Source organism: Rhipicephalus sanguineus, chromosome 1 (assembly GCF_013339695.2).
Source record: "Rhipicephalus sanguineus isolate Rsan-2018 chromosome 1, BIME_Rsan_1.4, whole genome shotgun sequence".
NCBI classification, from domain to species: domain Eukaryota; kingdom Metazoa; phylum Arthropoda; class Arachnida; order Ixodida; family Ixodidae; genus Rhipicephalus; species Rhipicephalus sanguineus.
Window position 1 is genome coordinate 101,939,346 of NC_051176.1, and position 16,824 is coordinate 101,956,169.

The window sequence follows — 16,824 nt, forward strand, 5'->3', positions numbered from 1 at the left end:
CTATGTCTGACTTCACGTACTCAGTAAATGCGGCTGTTGTGTTGTTAGTGTCGTTTATGCTCGCTAAGCGTGATTGCGTAATCTCGGATCTGGTGATACGACTACGCTGCCATGACCAGGCTACCATCTGGGCCTACATCTGCAGTTTCTCCCTAAAGCCAGCATCCCTTTCTCAAATAATAATGTATAGGTGCAACGAAGGTTAAAAAACGAGATGAAAAAAAAAACAAAATAACAAAACGGCGTGCACGTTCAATAAAAGCTTTCCTGTGTTGCACCTTCCGAGCAGTTTACCGTAGACTCAAGGCTCCGTTCCATTCATTAGAGGATACAACTTCGTCTGATTTCATTGAGATATTACAAAACGGGCTCTGCCTGTCTGCCGTGATTCAACGGCTTCTAGCTTACGCATATACTGATCACCTTCGATGTTGAAAGTATCGTGGTAGCTTTATCATTAGGATTTTCATTCCCCCACAATCTAAGGTCTGTGGATTTCTTTGCTCTCGTTACTTTCAGAACGTCCTTGTCAAAAAATAAAAAAAAGCAGGAAGCAGAGCTTTTCAGCTCGTGTTTTCCCCTCTTCGGCCACAAACAAACTAGAGGAGAAGGATGCCAGCTCGCATCTCGATCTGATCGCTAGAGCCTAATGAAGGTAGCCCGCGCGGGCCGCCAGGCGTCAAGCCCCACTGACCTCTAAAACTTTCACGCTTGTCGTCTGCGTGCTACCGTGCGGAGAAAAGCGGCAACGTCGGCGGCGACGTTCCCTGCACGACTGGAGTGCACTGCAGATCGGCCGACAGATAAGGGGGTCTGTGCACAAGTGTGGATCGCGATAGAGACTCTGCTACAGAGACTGCGGCAGATAAGAGGGAGGGTTGACGCGAAAGGAAAAACAAGGGTATTGCGCCACCCTGACGTTGTCACTGCTGAACCGAGCTTTCTTTCTTTCCTTTCTTCTTCTTCTTTTTTTTTTTTGTTGCGCGACGCACTTCCCGCTTGAGAGGAAGTCCAGTGTGTAATGCGAACGTGCCTGCTGTGCGATATGCACGGAAATATAGCGGTCCTCCGGTGTTGTCGACATTCCGTATATGCACGCGCAAGGTTGGACAGATTGCGGGCCCCGCGCGAGTTCCGAGACAAGAGATGTGTTTCGTTATGTGACGTACTGCAGGCAATCTCGAACGCCGAGCCAATGCTACAAGGCGATCACGGGTCGGTGGCGTAAGGTTTCGAGGATGTTGCGGTATTACGAAGTGTATAACGCACTAGACGCGCGCTATCGTGTATGCATACCCTGTAACCGATTACGTTTTAGACGCAACGTAAAAAAACTGCATGTATGTTTTATCGGCTTCAGTGACGCCAGCATAACCTCACCTCGTGCTGCCTCCCAGAACAAACCAGTCACCTTTAACCAGTCGCGCTTTCACAGTTGCTGTTATTTGACTTTACACGCACGGGCGGAGTTTTGGAAGCGCTATTTTAAGAAAACCTTTACCTATGGCTGAAACTGCTGATTGACTGTTCAGGTCTATTACACTCAGTCTACTTTCGTTGCACACGAGCGGCGAGCGAACAGGCGTAAGAGATAAACCTTTTTTTTTTCTTCAATCTGGTGAAAAGCTTCAGTGGCACAGTAACATACGCCGCATAAGTTTGCCTTACAGGAGAGGTTTCTTGGACATATGCGACGCTTTGATTGCCTACTAGGAAGGTTACCCCTGTTACTTGTTGTGCAGGCAACGTTCACCAGCATTCTCAAGAACAGGGCTGTGACTCTTTTGTTCCTTTGTTATGGTTGTTTAATGTGAGAGAAGTCGATGAAATAAAAGGAAGAAGAGGGAGGCCAACGTGACGCGCCTTCGGTTTGCTACCCTACGCAGGTGGAACGAGCTTAGGGATAAAAAAAAAGAAGAAAAGAAAGGAGAAAGTAGGAAGAGTGCCTCTTCATCCGACAGTGCATATTGACACAGTTGGTCACTGAAGCTTCAGGTGCTGTGTACTCGACATGGGGCAGGCTATTGCATACGTATATCGCTTGCCACTTCTATCAGCCATTTATTTTGCTTTATTTACGGAATTCTCTCGTATAGCATGCCCTTTTACGCTTTCTTTTGGGAAACCTTTTCCGCATGAAAGATGAAACACAGTAGTCATATAGATTGACACAAAAGCAATTAGTTCTTTGTTTTTCTTCTAAAAGAGCATCCACATTAAACTGAATTGTATTTTTTAAAAGTAATTGCTTGCTGCTGGCAATATGGTGACGCCCGCTCCAACAATATTTGTCAGTGTGTTCATGTCATCAAAGCACTTCGAACCTGCCCCGCAGTTAAAATGTGAGTAACCTACTATATGTAGCTTATATTGCGAAGTAAATGTTAGATTTGCTATTTACGGATACGTAACATTAGTATTTGGCACACTACCCGCCACTGTAGTCTAGCGGTTATGGCGTTCGACTGCTGACCCGCAGGTCGCGGGATCGAATCCCGGCCGCGGAGGCCGCATTTCCGATGGAGGCGAAAACGCTTGAGGCCCGTGTGCTTAGATTTAGGCGCACGTTAAAGAACCCCAGGTGGTAGAAATTTCCGGAGTCCTCCACTACGGTGTCTCTCATAATCGTATCATGGTTTTGGGACGTTAGACTCCCCCCCCCCCCCCAAAAAAAAGAAAATGTTTTGGCTCATTCTGATCTGAATATCTTATTTCGGGCTTGTCTTGGCTGCAGCCGAAGGTCGCGGGATCGAATCCCGGCCGCGGCGGCTGCATTTTCGATGGAGGCGAAAGTGTTTGAGGCCCGTGTACTTAGATTTAGGTGCACGTTAAAGAACCCCAGGTCGTCGAAATTTCCGGAGCCCTCCACTACGGCGTCTCTCATAATCATATCGTGGTTTTGGGATCGTTAAACCCCAGATATTATTATTATTATTATTATTATTATTATTATTATATGTCTTGGCTGCAGAAAAAAAAAATATCTAAATTGCAGTGCGTGAATGATTTAGCTATGTTTTGCGACTACATTAACCAGACAAATGTTGTTTTTCTTCACGGCACCTTCCTTTCTAGGAAAATAAGAGTCGCTGATAGTCCGCGGCGGCAGTATAAGTTTTCTGTAGAACTTCATCGCTACGCAGGGTCCGGCGTACAAAGCATCGAAATGAAAATAACGTGTCATTTTTCTGTCTCTGACGCTGTTTCTGGATTTTTCCTTTTTTTTTTTTGTCGGTAACAAAGGCACATTATTATTTTTTCTCGGGCGCGCACAGTGGCTCGAGAACTCACACACCGAGCCAGTGAGCAGCCTCAGCCAGAGATGAGAGAGGAGCGCGTGGTCAGTTACAATGAGATCACTAAGTACTATAGATTGGCGAGGGCTCGGTATCCCCCTGCCCACCCGAGACTCAATAAGACACAGACGGTGGTCTGGCGCCTTCTCCAAACCAACACTTACCCGAATCCGGTGGCCTACAGCCGTTATTACCCCGACCAATACGATGGCAAATGCCAGCTATGCAGGGAACGGGCGAATCTGCGACACATTCTGTGGGCTTGCCCTCAGGCGTCCCTACAGGGTCGCAATATAAATAATGATGAGCAGTGGGAGGCCTTACTGCTAAGCTCGGATCCGGAACAGCAACTCTGGGCCGTCCAGCTGGCCGAAAACGCCGCCAGGACGCAAGGGCTACTGGCCGCCGTTTAGGCGGGGACCTGTTCCCCAAACCGCTGGACCCAATAAAGTTATTTCTCTCTCTCTTGATCTTGGAAGGCACTTCAACCTCTTCACATACGCCGTAGTTCATTTTAAATGCAGCGCTTTGTAACAAAGGCACGATAACAAGGTAAATGCCTAACCTGAACCAATGCTTTGTAATGTAACGTAGTAGAGGCAGCTATGTCGGTTGTTTTGGTCGCGACATGTTTACGACGCACGTTGACTGGTTAAAAGGGGATCTGACTGACTTCGATTAAAAGAGGTCTAAGACAGGACACTGGTAAGCTATCCCAAGAGACGCAAAACCTCATTAAGAAACGTCAAGCTATGAATGCCTCAAATGCAACAGACAAAATAGAGCTGGCGGAGCTTTCGAAGTTAATCAATAGGCGTAAAGTAGCCGACATAAGAAAGTATAATATGGAGAGAATTGAGCATGCTCTAAAGAACGGAAGAAGCCTCAAAGCTATGAAGACAAACTTGTGCATAGGCAAAAATCAGATGTATGCATTAAGGGACAAGGAAGGCAAGGTCACAACCAATATGGATAGAATAGTTGAGGTAGCGGAAGAGTTCTACAGAGATCTGTACAGCAGCCGAGACAGTCAGGATGATAACGTAAGAAGCAGTAATAGCGCAGAGGAATCTGACATCCCACCAGTATTGACAGGAGAAGTAAATAAAGCCCTAAAGGGAACGCAAAGAGGCAAAGCCGCTGGTGAGGATCAGGTAACATCAGACCTGTTGAAAGACGGTGGAGAGATTATGTTAGAAAAACTGGCCACCCTGTATACGAAGTGTCTCTCGACGGGGAGGATACCAGAATCTTGGAAGAATGCCAACATCATCTTGATCCATAAGAAAGGGGACGTCAAGGACCTGAAAAATTACAGGCCCATAAGCTTACTGTCCGTTGTCTACAAGCTATTTACAAAAGTAATTGCTAACAGAATTATTACGACATTAGAGTTCAATCAACCAAGGGACCAGGCAGGATTTCGTACAGGCTTCTCAACAATACACCATATTCATACGATCAATCAGGTGATAGAGAAATGCGCGGAATACAACCAACCCCTATACATAGCCTTCATAGATTACGAGAAGGCATTTGATTCGGTGGAGACATCAGCACTCATGCAGGCACTGCAGAATCAGGGCATCGACGAAGCCTATATGAACATAATGGAAGAAATCTACAGCGGATCCACAGCCACTATAGTCCTCCATAAAGAAAGCGACAGAATCCCAATAAAGAAGGGCGTACGGCAGGGAGACACGATCTCTGCAATGTTATTCACCACGTGTTTACAGGAGGTTTTCAGGGCCCCAGATTGGGAAGAATTGGGGATAAGGGTTAATGGAGAGTATCTCAGCAACCTGCGATTCGCTGATGACATTGCATTGATGAGTAACGCGGGAGACGAATTACAGCTCATGATTACTGAACTGGATACGGAAAGTAGAAGAGTAGGTCTGAAAATTAATATGCATAAAACTAAAGTAATGTGGAAGAATCTTGGCAGAGAACAGCGCTTTGCGATAGGTGGCGAGACACTGGAAGTTGTAAAGGAGTACGTCTACTTAGGACAGGTAGTAACCGCGGAGCCGAACCATGAGAGTGAAATAACTAGAAGAATAAGGATGGGATGGGGCTCATTCAGCAAGCATTGTCAAATCATGAATGGTAGTCTACCACTATCCCTCACGAGGAAGGTATATAACAGCTGCATCTTACCGGTACTTACCTACGGAGCAGAAACATGGAGACTTACAAAGAGGGTTCAACTTAAATTGAGGGTTACGCAGCGAGCGATGGAAAGGAAAATGATAGGTGTAACCTTAAGAGACAGGAAGAGAGCAGAGTGGGTCAGGGAACAAACGGGGGTTAAGGACATCATAGTTGAAATCAAGAAGAAGAAATGGATATGGGCCGGGCACGTAGCACGTCGGCAGGATAAGCGGTGGTCATTAAGGGTAACTAACTGGATTCCAAGAGATGGCAAACGCGTGAGGGGAAGACAGAAAATTAGGTGGGTAGATGAGATAAAGAAGTTTGTAGGTATAACGTGGCAGCAGAAAGCACAGGACCGGGTTGATTGGCGGAACATGGGAGAGGCCTTTGCCCTGCAGTGGGCGTAGACAGGCTGATGATGAAGACATGATTTTTTTAAACTAATTTTTCCAGCGGGCGTTTCAATCAGTAACTGACTCATTTTGATTAGAAGTGTTGTTAACATGCAAGAAACCTAGATGCGCTTCACATCGCCGTCAAGTTAAGCCTAGTTTTAGCTTCTGGATGTTGCTAATTTGTTTAAAAAGAGAAAAATATAACTGCTCGACTCTATGGGGCAATATTTTATCTATGTATTTACCGTCTGGTATTCATTAGGCGGAGAGACAAAGTAGTGGCGCAAAACCACGTTTAAAAAAGAACTGAGTTGGGAAGGTTTGCACATAGCGGGGAGTTTATTCATCGTACGTCTAATTGTAAATAGTGAAAGAGTAACATAATAACGACGACGTACACTTTCATGTCGTCGTAACCCCAGATGTTGGTCTGAGTGCCGACAGCTCAATCACGGCGGATTTGGGGCATGCCATTGTCTGCGCCAGGGTGTCGGAGCGAAATGTTTTTCGTTTCGGTTTTAGTTTCGTTCCACCGCAAAAAGTTCCGTTCCGTTTCTGTTCCGAAACGAAAAAAAAAAAAAAAAAACGTTCCGTAACGGTTCGTAACGTTTTTTTTTTTTTTGTATGCAATAATTCGAAGTTAAGGTAATTACAAAAAAACATTGGACTTTGTTACTTGCTCGCCTCTTAAGGGAGTGGGACAGAGGTAAAACACATTCTTCCCACGTTCTTCACAGGTGCGGAAGTAAGTGTACCACGAATGTCTACCAACTAGCACAAACCAGTATACCCTTCAAAGTCAAGAGTATTTATTTTCTCAAAAGTCAATTACGATTTCTTTTTTTGCGGGCTCAATGCTTTGCGTCAAGGGAGTGAGCACGATCTCAGAAGCAGCACGTCATTGAGTGTACTCTCTGACGTGCGAGACTGCTGTTCTGATGATAAAAAATTGCCAGGCTGGCACGGAACACGCAGCACAGTCACAGCGAAAGCTGGGTGAGTGGCCTTTCTAGAGCCCGTTGTACAGGGGCGTAACCAGAAACTTTTTTTCAGGGGGGAGGGCACCTTCTTGATCTGAAGTGGGGGTCGGGCAGGCAGATGTGATCGCCTGTCATTTTGAGCTCTGTTTGCATCGCGAAAAAAAAATACGGGGGGGGGGGTGTGCCTCCCTGGCTAAGCCCCTGCCGTTGTAGACTCTCTTAGGGCAACTAATACAAGTACATATGCAAGGTACCCACTACGCCATAAATCATCGTAATTTTTCTTAAGTAGCGAAGCACCCACAATGCCATTTTTCGTCATTCTTTGGCGAATCGTGGTACTCGTTGCACATCTGTAAGGCATTATGACCACTTTGTGTTGTGACTGATGACGATGAAGAATTATGGCTGAGACCTTTGTAACGGGTTGGAAGCATACAACGACCGACACGTTGCGCAAATCACATTGTGTGATGCCAAGTTGTTAGTTTACTCTTCTTCCACGCTATATAATACATAAGTTAACATGATTCCTTGCTCGACATATGACGCCTGTACAGAGTATTTTTGCGAAGGAGTTACAAGCACCAGCGTGGCACTGTGGTGGAATACTCGACTGCCGGGCAGAGGGCGCGGGTTAATCCGATCCTAGAAATTTGTTTCTCATTTCAATTTTTCTTGTTTCGCGCGAAAGCGGTTACGGACACCGGCGGCGGCGGACAACTATGACGCCAAAATCACCTGTTGCGATCTCATAACAGCTTTCGCTGTAACAAACTTCAGCGCCGACAATTCCCTCTCTACGCTGGCCGGCGTGACAGGTGCGCAAAAGTCCACTTGCGTTAATATAAACATCTCTGGTTGCCATTGTTCTCGTTTTTCGCACAATTTGAACATTGCCTTGGAATTCCTACCTGAGGTACGCGCGAATACTGTACCCGGAGATATGCATAATTGCTCCTCAGTTGTTCCGGATTGCCAAGTCTTGTCGTGAACCGAAAAACGATTGAAAAAATTTCGGTTTCACTCCGGAACGAAATAATAGATAACGTTTCGGTTACGTTTTCGTTCCGGTCAAAAATATCGTTTTTTTCGTTTTTCGTTTTCGGTTTCCGTTCCGTTCCGACACCCTGGTCGGCGCCCTTAGATTTCGATTTTGTTCGCTCGCAATCATTACAAGCCAACGAAAGGTAGAGGCCAGGGAGGTTCCAATAAACAGTGAAAACAAGCGAAGATATGGGGCAAGAACAAGCAACTTACCTTATGATGCTCTCCTCGCTTTTCATTGTCTGCTGGCTTCACATGAATGCACTGATAGAAACTGAACCTTTTGGTTCCCCTTTTGTCCATTACAAAGCGATGGTCTCGATTCCGGCAGCTTTGATGCCTTCACACAATCTACGAGGGTTCATTACCCAGTTGTATTCACTCAGAAAGCTCACGTACTATACGGAACGCCTGTGGTAGACAAGATGTTCCGCATCCTTCGCCATGGCCGTGAGTGGTGGCACTGGCAAACGCTCCCAAGATTCAGTGTATTAGAGTTAACTACCCAAGAGATTGGATAGGAAAACGGCAGCATGGTAGCTCTATCTTCTAGTGGAGCCATAGCAGGTGCAGTTCGAAGGCTTTGTTTGTAATCCCACCAGCTACGAGTTCTTCGTTTTTCGTCCATTTTCATTTCGCTTTAATTAATAGTTTCTACATTATCGATAAGAGAAGCTTATATTTTACCATGTGCTCTCCTTTGTTTTGAATCTCTGTTGGCTTTGTACACACTTGGATCTGAGGAATATATGAAACAGATACACGTCTCTGTATATTCATTGAACAAAAAGGAGAAAAGTTTAGACAATAAAATGTCTATAGATTTTTTTGTAGACTGCTTTGTCTTTCTGTGGGCTTTTCTTCCGTGCTTATACAAAACTTAGACTGTCTGTGTGCAAATGTCGATAAGATCTGTTTCTTTTTGTCTATTTTCGTAGTTTTTATGATTCTCTGTATACAAAAGACGGCATGGTGTTTATTTCTGTTTATGTATTTTAAATCTCGATCGTCTATTGACCAATGCCCGTTCACCAATTGGATGACACTGACACCGTTTCAGTAATCTGCTGTTGTGCTTGCATCGCCGATAGTACTTTTGGTGCGAGAGCCATATCTTTTTTCTTCCTCGCCGCACGGCGCCCTAGATTTTACGCAGCTAAACAAAAGATAGCAATGTCATTCGATTACAAGTGCGTCACCAGCCGCAAAGTTCGACGCGAGGGGGGGTACTGAGACCTCTTCTGATATATTCCTCAATTCCAGAGGTGCAAGCTGCGTTTAGAGCTGATTCCACTCAGTTCACTAAAGCTTGAGTTCTACATTCAAACGCGAAGCGCACAGTTCCCCACCAAAGTGAACAAATGTAGTGCACTGTCGCTCGCACTTATCGTCATGTTCGCCAATGCTCAGTTACCCTTGGTTACAACGACCGACAGTGACGAATGCGATGCCTGCTGTAGTGAAGAACCTTACGGCTCCTGCCTGCCATTAGTTTATGAAAGTCTTGCTTTTTGCATAGCCCTGAGCTGGAATAGATGGAGGGGCCTATTAGGGGTCAAGCCCTTTGGAACATGCCCAGGTTTGCAGGTGAGACATCCACGGCGTATTCGACTGGTTATTTTAGAGCACCCCGGAGCGCTTCATTGTCCCTTTACCCTAGCGAGTATGTTTTACTCCAATCACACGCGCGCCGAAGAATGGACAATGAAGCCATATTAATGCTATCACGTCCGCTTGTTCACTTAATACGCCTTAAACCTGTCTTTCGTGACTTTGGTGCAGCACTGACGCAACGTTGCTTTGATATCACAGATGAACCTGTTATGCCTTTATAATTCCTATCTGCGTTTCCTTTTACTCTTTTCTTTTTTCCCCGCAGTGCAATGCAGCGTTGCCAACATGGTTGCGGTCTTGTTAATGACGATTGTCTTTCCCTTGTTCTCTCTCTGCACACCTATGGTCGCTGAGGGGAATCGCTTTTGTTTTTCATTGCGATATATAGGCAAGGGCACCAAACCGCAGGAACCCCAATTCCGGTATTAAATACCTCGGATTACTTGCACACTGTCTGGATAACATTAAAATTCGCTCCCAGTTGCGTTACCATGCACGTGGACGCTTCAATGGTTTGTAATTGTCGTTGACGAACTTAATGCATTCGTTTCTATTTCTTCGTCACTTGAGTCAGACATGACCAGCAGACTAGCAGAATAGTGAAGTAAGTTATAAATAAGGTAGAAGCTTACGTGGAACAACATTTCTTTTTATTTCTTGCAACAACACATGACTATATACAAAGGTTTAATGAGCAAGAGAAATATCACGACTACAACTTGCACACTTAGTGGTAAATTGTAATGGAATGATAGCATGCGGATAAGCACTATTGAGTCCATCATAGTACATGTGCACAACTTGTTGCTTCTGCACTTGAAAACTGTATCAATCGAACCACAGAAGCGAAGCACGGGATGACTGTGTTCATCTACGTGAGCTTGTTAGAACTTGAGTTCTTACGAGTATGTACTGACTTGTTGAGTTCTTGTGCCAGCGCTTGTCGCAGTATTTCCTGCTGATACACGTTAGCGATGTGCACAAGCATGTTTCTTTACAGAAGCGAAACGTTTTGCTCAATAAACTGCCGATCAGTTATTGTGTTTGCCCGCCAGCTCAACGAATGTGTTTTTCTTGCACTACGCCAACGCATGTTGTGACGGGACATCTTTGCTGCGCCGAAAGACCGTCAACGTGCGCCGCGCGTCTTTGTCAACAAGGATTCAAAGCTTTCAGATGGTACATGCTGTAAGACGAGCCCTTCAAAGAAGCATCAGGGCAACCCGCAATAACCTCCTTATGTATATACACGGCACACACGTTCGAATGTTGCGGTTGCCCTACGTCATCGCTGCGTCGTCAGCTCACTGGCGCAGACATATTATACGCGCCATTGGCTCTGGCGATCGTGGGCCGCCGCCCTTCTACCAGTACCTTTTGAAAGGTTCTCTTCGTTCAAACATAGTTACTCTCAGCCCTGGCTTGTTCCCGTTATGGCCGCTGTTGCCGCTGCGGCGGCGCTTTCCCTTTCCTGCGCGGCCATCTTACGGAACCTCCTGGGCAGCCGTGTCCCGTCTCCGGTCTTCAGTTTCCGGGCTAGAACGGCTTCCCTGGAGACGACCTTGAGGTCGTACGCCTGCCCGAGCTTGGCCATGATGTCGATGAACATGGTGCTCATGTTTAGCTTCCATCCCAGCTCGCTGGTCGAGTAGTCCCAGGGAAAGGTGTGGTGGAAATTGTGGAAGCCCTCTCCGACGGCGACGAACGACACCCAGGGAGCCTCGGTTGGAGAGATGCTCTTGTCGAAAGGCTTGTTGCCCCACAGGTGGGCGAAGCTGTTCACCGACCAGGTGAAGTTAAGCGACAGTATGAGGCGCAGCATGGTGGCCGTGCAGAAGGCGTTCCAGTACGACTCGCCCCACAGCAAACCAGGGATGACGGTGGGCAGTATGAAGGAGAAGAGAAGCACCAGCCTCATGTAGTACCTGCGCACGCAAGGTGAACGCGAGCGAATGCGCAAGGGAATACCACCAAAATGATGGGAATTTTATGCTCGCCTTAGCACACGGAGTACGTATATCTTGCCATCTAATTTGGATTTAACACGCTATAAAGTTGTAGCAGCGGAAATGGGAGAATCTTGCACAGAAAAGAAGCAGTCTGTATGCCGTGGACTCAAATTGCTGGGAATGCTAACATTAGTTTACGCCTTCTGCTTTATTTGTTTTGACATGCCGCGTTTCTAAAAGGCCTTATGTCAATTCCTGAATTGCAATGTTTCCAAGAAATCGTCCATCATCTAGTGAAAATGTTGTCTTGTTTTTTTTTTCTCTTTTTTTTTTGTTTTTTCCCTGTCTCTATCGTATATGAAAGGGCATGTAGGCATGCGTACAAATACGGCGCTGGTCACTTTTTTGTCGATTCCTGAATTAGGCCCACAGCTTCGTTGGACGCGATAATTCACGTCAATGTTTGCATCGAGCTTTAGTTTTGAGGAATTATCGCGAAATAGTGAATATGGTGAAAGTCGAGGTGTGTCTCGCCGTCGGAGTACGCGTTGTCAACGTTGCCAGTCTGCTCTGACAACGTAGAACTATAGTTCAACGCTGACATTTGCTTACATCTAAATGTCTAGAATTTCTAGCTATTAAGTTTAGGGCTCTGGCTATTCAATTCACGATTGCTAATAATTCAATTACGTGTCAATCAAAATTGAACGGCATCTAGTTGTATGAAATGCTCCTGCATACGTAATGTCTTACCAATGTGGTTTCGGCTGAGCGGTGAGGACGAAGTGCATGAACTAAAACTTCAATTACGATACTGCAGAAACTGCTGGCGCTGCTGAGCCTACGTATATACGCTATGTATGTGTATAAACCATCCGTCTTCCATAAGTTACAGTGATGTTGATCACTTTAGTTTTGCGTTAGTAAGATCCTCCAAAGCACTTGTGTATTGGCGCTGTATACGCTGTTTTTGTTCCTATTTCAAGCTATTTATGCGAAGAAGTGAAATTACCGCAGATTCCTCTTTCCTGTGTATGAGTGTGTTCCAAACGAAAAAGTATTCATCACTTCTTGACCGCTAACACATGCGTCAGTTTCTAAAAAAAAAAATTAAGTGCATTTAAACTTTTTATAGCCGGGCTATTTTCATCGCCTATTTTCTATTTCCCTTCCTTAATCTCTTCTTTTGAAGCTGTTAGATGTCATCTCCACTGCGGCAGACAATCGCTGCCTTTCATTTCTCTCTTTGTGTGCGGGCGTTTAGATGTATCCTTTAAATAATAATAGCACACCTGAGTTTTTCTAATCATGGCTCCAAAAAAATGTGATGCAGACCTAGTAATCATGTCCCGGCAACCAATTCTTTTAGAAGTTCCACCATTCCGTTCTTTGTTTCCTTTGATATCTTTTCTTTTCATTTTTTTTACCTTTCTTAGATGAAATAGCTTTTCATTTTATGAAGCGCTCATGTTTACAGAGCAACTCCCCTACACGGCACACGTCAGCAAACTGCCCTCCGAAGTGCCATTTTCACGTGAGAGGTGACGTCGGCGAATATGAAGAATGACAAATAAATGAAATACGATAAAAAATGGAAAGAAAAGAAACGGCGGGGAAGCATAAGAATCGCAAGCGAAGCACTAAAGGGTGGCTTCCTTATGTACAGAAAACAACGGTGGCCCGCTCTTTCTCGGTGGCACACTTTTTCGCCATGGTGGCTCTAGCGACCTTGGCCCAGAGGAAGACGCCGTATCACCAGCTTGCTTACGCGTTTTCTTTTTTTATATACACACGCTCGGTCTCTTTTTTTCCCTGCTCTTTTCATCGCCCGGCATTTATCGCCTCATCCGCCGACGAGTCGTATCGTAATAGTTGTAAAACTCCGTGCCGCCGTTGCCAACGTTCCTCCGTCTTTACAAGTCAGCAGCCGCTTTCTTTTTTGGAGCTCTGCGCGCATATACTATACGCGCGAGCGCTTCGTACGCGTCTCCTTGAAGCGGAGTGAGAAAGGCCACAGTCAGGTGGGCGCACGTCGTCTTTCATCGCGCCCTGGTGGAAATTCAGTTCAAATGACGGCTGTGTTACACGGGAGGAGCACATTTACGCATGTGGTGGCGTGGTCTGTGCACCCTTGCTCATTACGTTTATAGAATACCGGGAAGAGCTACCTTGCAACTTTACTGCGCCCAACCTCTACTGTCAGTGGAACTTGAAACGCGAACGAGTCCAAGACGACCATACAATGCGTTACTGCTTATCGAGAAGGCTCACCTACATTTGTAACCGGCGTCTACTTCAGGCTTTAAAATGTACATTTGAAGAAACGAGCCATAAAACAATCGCTTGCCTCACACCCAGGCGACTGTACAAATGTCAGGAGTTTTAATGAGTTGTTTTCCTTCTCCTCGTGTTTCTATTGATGCGGATAGCAACATGACTCCATTGCTCCCGCCAAGTGACCCCGAAACCCCACTAATTACTCTATAGATGTGGTTAAGTTCGGTTGCCGTTTGATCTTCCAGATGAATGGAATTAGACTTTCCGGTTGCCTGTCTTCTCGCAAACGGTTGCCGCACTTCTTTTGTTTAATGCGTGTACCCCAAGGAGAAAGCAAGGGAAAGTGCGTTTTTGAGTTCATTTCCTTGTGCTTGTGCAACGCTGCAACTGACTTGTAGTTGAGTTGTAGCTCTGGTGAAACGTACGAAGCTGTCCTCTGTGATTCGTTCTTTTTGCCCCAGCTTCGCGTTAGCGTCCTAGAATTTGGTCAGCACGAAACACAGCCATCGTGACAGTCACTAATGACATACAGCAATAAACATTAACAGTCTTGCCGATAACGAGTAACCAATAAATTCATTATCACGCTGAATTGCTGATCAACGAAAGCGTAACAGGACAAACTCCAATGCAAAAGTGATAGCAGTACTTCACTGTCACGGGCTCACGGTATCGACCTTAGTTTTCTCTGAAAGCAAACGAATCTTTTTTATTTGGATTCGGCTATCACATCATCATGATATGTTTGCTGTTTTTGAACAGCAAAGGTTTCGATAGGTAGCAAGTAAACATCCGGACCTAAGAATGACATAATTATCGCGCGTTACAATCAAGGCACACGCAAAAAGAAAAAGATAAACGTGTGCTTCCTGGCAACAATGTTAGTGATCAGTATTTCCCAATACTTTGAACTTATATGCCTGTGCCCTCGTAACGCTGACGCGTGCGGTTTCGCTAGGAGGTTATTAGCGCGATACGTATCGAAAGCATACGGCCAGATTTTGCGGATTGTACACCGGCGTCAGTGGCAGTGGAAAGCGCAAAAAAGATAGCGTAATCTTCGTGCTGGCCGCTTTCCCTACCGTCTTCTCAGAAGCTAAGAAATTGATTATAATCCAGTTTCGAGACAGGAGAAAGCTCAGGCCAGCCTCCTTACGAGCTTAAATACCCGCAACTGCACTTTGCAAAGAATATTGTCGAAATATTATAGCAGGGTTTTGTTTCCATAGCAACAAGTTTCGGAAGGAATAGGTGGAATCGCTATTTTTCTTTATTGTGAGGAGGCCATACAATTAATCATTGCTATTTTACTATCGCTGCAGCTAAACCTGATCACAAGGCAAAAGGACATCTAATAAACGCGCCCTGTCAGCGCTATCATTGTTGAACCTACAAGCTGCTATCGGTTGTTGATGTCACCAAAATATTCATGATATGTTTCCTCCTCTCGGGCTTATGGTTTCTTTAAAGTTCAGCTGAACCAGGCAGAAACATCGACAGTGATCGTCGCTTGATTTCATGCAAAACACGATCGCTCATTGTCCGCCATTTCGGCAAACTTCCCACGCATATATCCAGATAATAAGTAACTGCTCGTTCAAAACACTATTTTGCTTCGGGTTGTCGGCAACGAATACACGAAAACGAACGTCACCAGTATATTTATAAACAATCGCTAGAGACGCGTTTCGAACAATATCTATGGGACTACCCTGTGTGTATTAAACCCTGCCCTTATATTCTGCCCATTCGTTATACGCCCCATATCGTATGTGCACATAGTGCTCCTGATCTTTTTTTCTTTTCTTATTCTTTTATTCTTTCTAGTTTTTCTTGTTTTTGTGTGTTCCTTCAATACTACTATCATGTTGATGAGACAGCCAGCTCTAACGTAGCCTACCTTCCCATGTTTTTTTTTTTTTTTAAATATATAAAATTAAAAAGAAAAGCAAGAAATATGCGGGCTCGTGATGCAATTCCGTATATCAAATGTTCCAGCTCAACTCCATTGAATGAGCGTATACTCAGAAGCTGTTTCTGCGCCTCGCGTGGTCCATTACAAACAGTGTGGCATGTGCGCTATGCTGGGAGATTAACAACAACAGCAGCATCATCAACAACAACAACACAACAACGACAAACAAGATGTAGCTCCGTATAACCGGGCCTCACTGCTTCTGGAATCTTGCCACTGGGTCCTGCAGGATGTCGCTGCAGTCGATGTGCTTGCCCTTCTCGGTCACCTCTGGGTGTTTCCGGCACAAGAGCCAGCCGACGTGTGCGAAGAAGAAGCCGCGGTTCACGTTGTGCGGGTCGGCATCGGTCTCTGAGTATTTGTGATGGACGCGGTGGTCGCGCACCCACTCGTACAGGTCGTTCTGCGAGACAACAGTGAATTCACAACTCCTTTCACGCGGCAATTTAATTTGAAAGAAATGTTAGGCCAAACATGTGCTGTACAGCGCAATGCAGCCAGCAAACACAGAACGTCAATAATTTTGTTTCAAATATAATTAAGGAATATAGTGCAGCCCCTGCTCCATATTTCTCGGTTGAAGTTGCGCTAATCATAGAGAAAAAGATGTGTGTCATTCAGACATAAATAACTAGCAAAAGCGTCTTCATTGCGCGTTTCATTAATACCACCTCGATGCAGCTTTCGATACCACATTGTCAGAAGTAATCACTGTCCATCATGAACCCGCTTGCATTTATGTGCATTTATGTGGATGTTTTCGAAGAAGCAGGTTACAAAAGGAAACAGCTGAACATTCTTTATAGAGTTGTAAAAAACCGTAAAGCCAAGCCAATTTCCTCCTCAATTCACTAACGAATGGCCAAACACAAGGTCCTTTTTGTTTACATAAATAGGCGCCATGTGAACTAACTGGAAAGAAGCAAACAGTTGACAATTATTTCACGATCATATAATTAGTTGACATTTTTGTGAATATCAGCTTTCTTTAGTAGCATTTGCATATATTCTTGAGTGGCTATATAAAAAGTGCTTGGAAATGAAAACAGAACACTGAACTGTTCTTCCGTGAAAGATGATATATTAGAGTCTTTTAGCAAGTTACGGAAATACGGTACGCAAATACGGTAA

At 45.1% G+C, this 16,824-nt stretch overlaps 1 protein-coding gene and 1 long non-coding RNA gene across 2 annotated transcripts in view; one reads left to right on the forward strand and one right to left on the reverse strand.

Moving 5' to 3' along the window:
• The window catches only part of LOC119394616 (uncharacterized), a 147,676-nt gene that overhangs the window by 22,605 nt on the left and 108,247 nt on the right, over positions 1–16,824 (forward strand). The gene's annotated exons all lie outside the window — the stretch shown is intronic.
• LOC119394588 (acyl-CoA desaturase-like) overlaps positions 10,130–16,824 on the reverse strand; it is a 76,705-nt gene continuing 70,010 nt past the window's right edge. Inside the window, exons 4-5 of the mRNA XM_037661914.2 lie at positions 15,891–16,096; positions 10,130–11,417 (exon numbers count right to left, since the gene is read on the reverse strand). Of these exons, the coding sequence (XP_037517842.1) occupies positions 10,904–11,417; positions 15,891–16,096 (720 nt within the window). The 3' untranslated portion in view covers positions 10,130–10,903. The remainder of the gene's footprint in view (positions 11,418–15,890; positions 16,097–16,824) is intronic.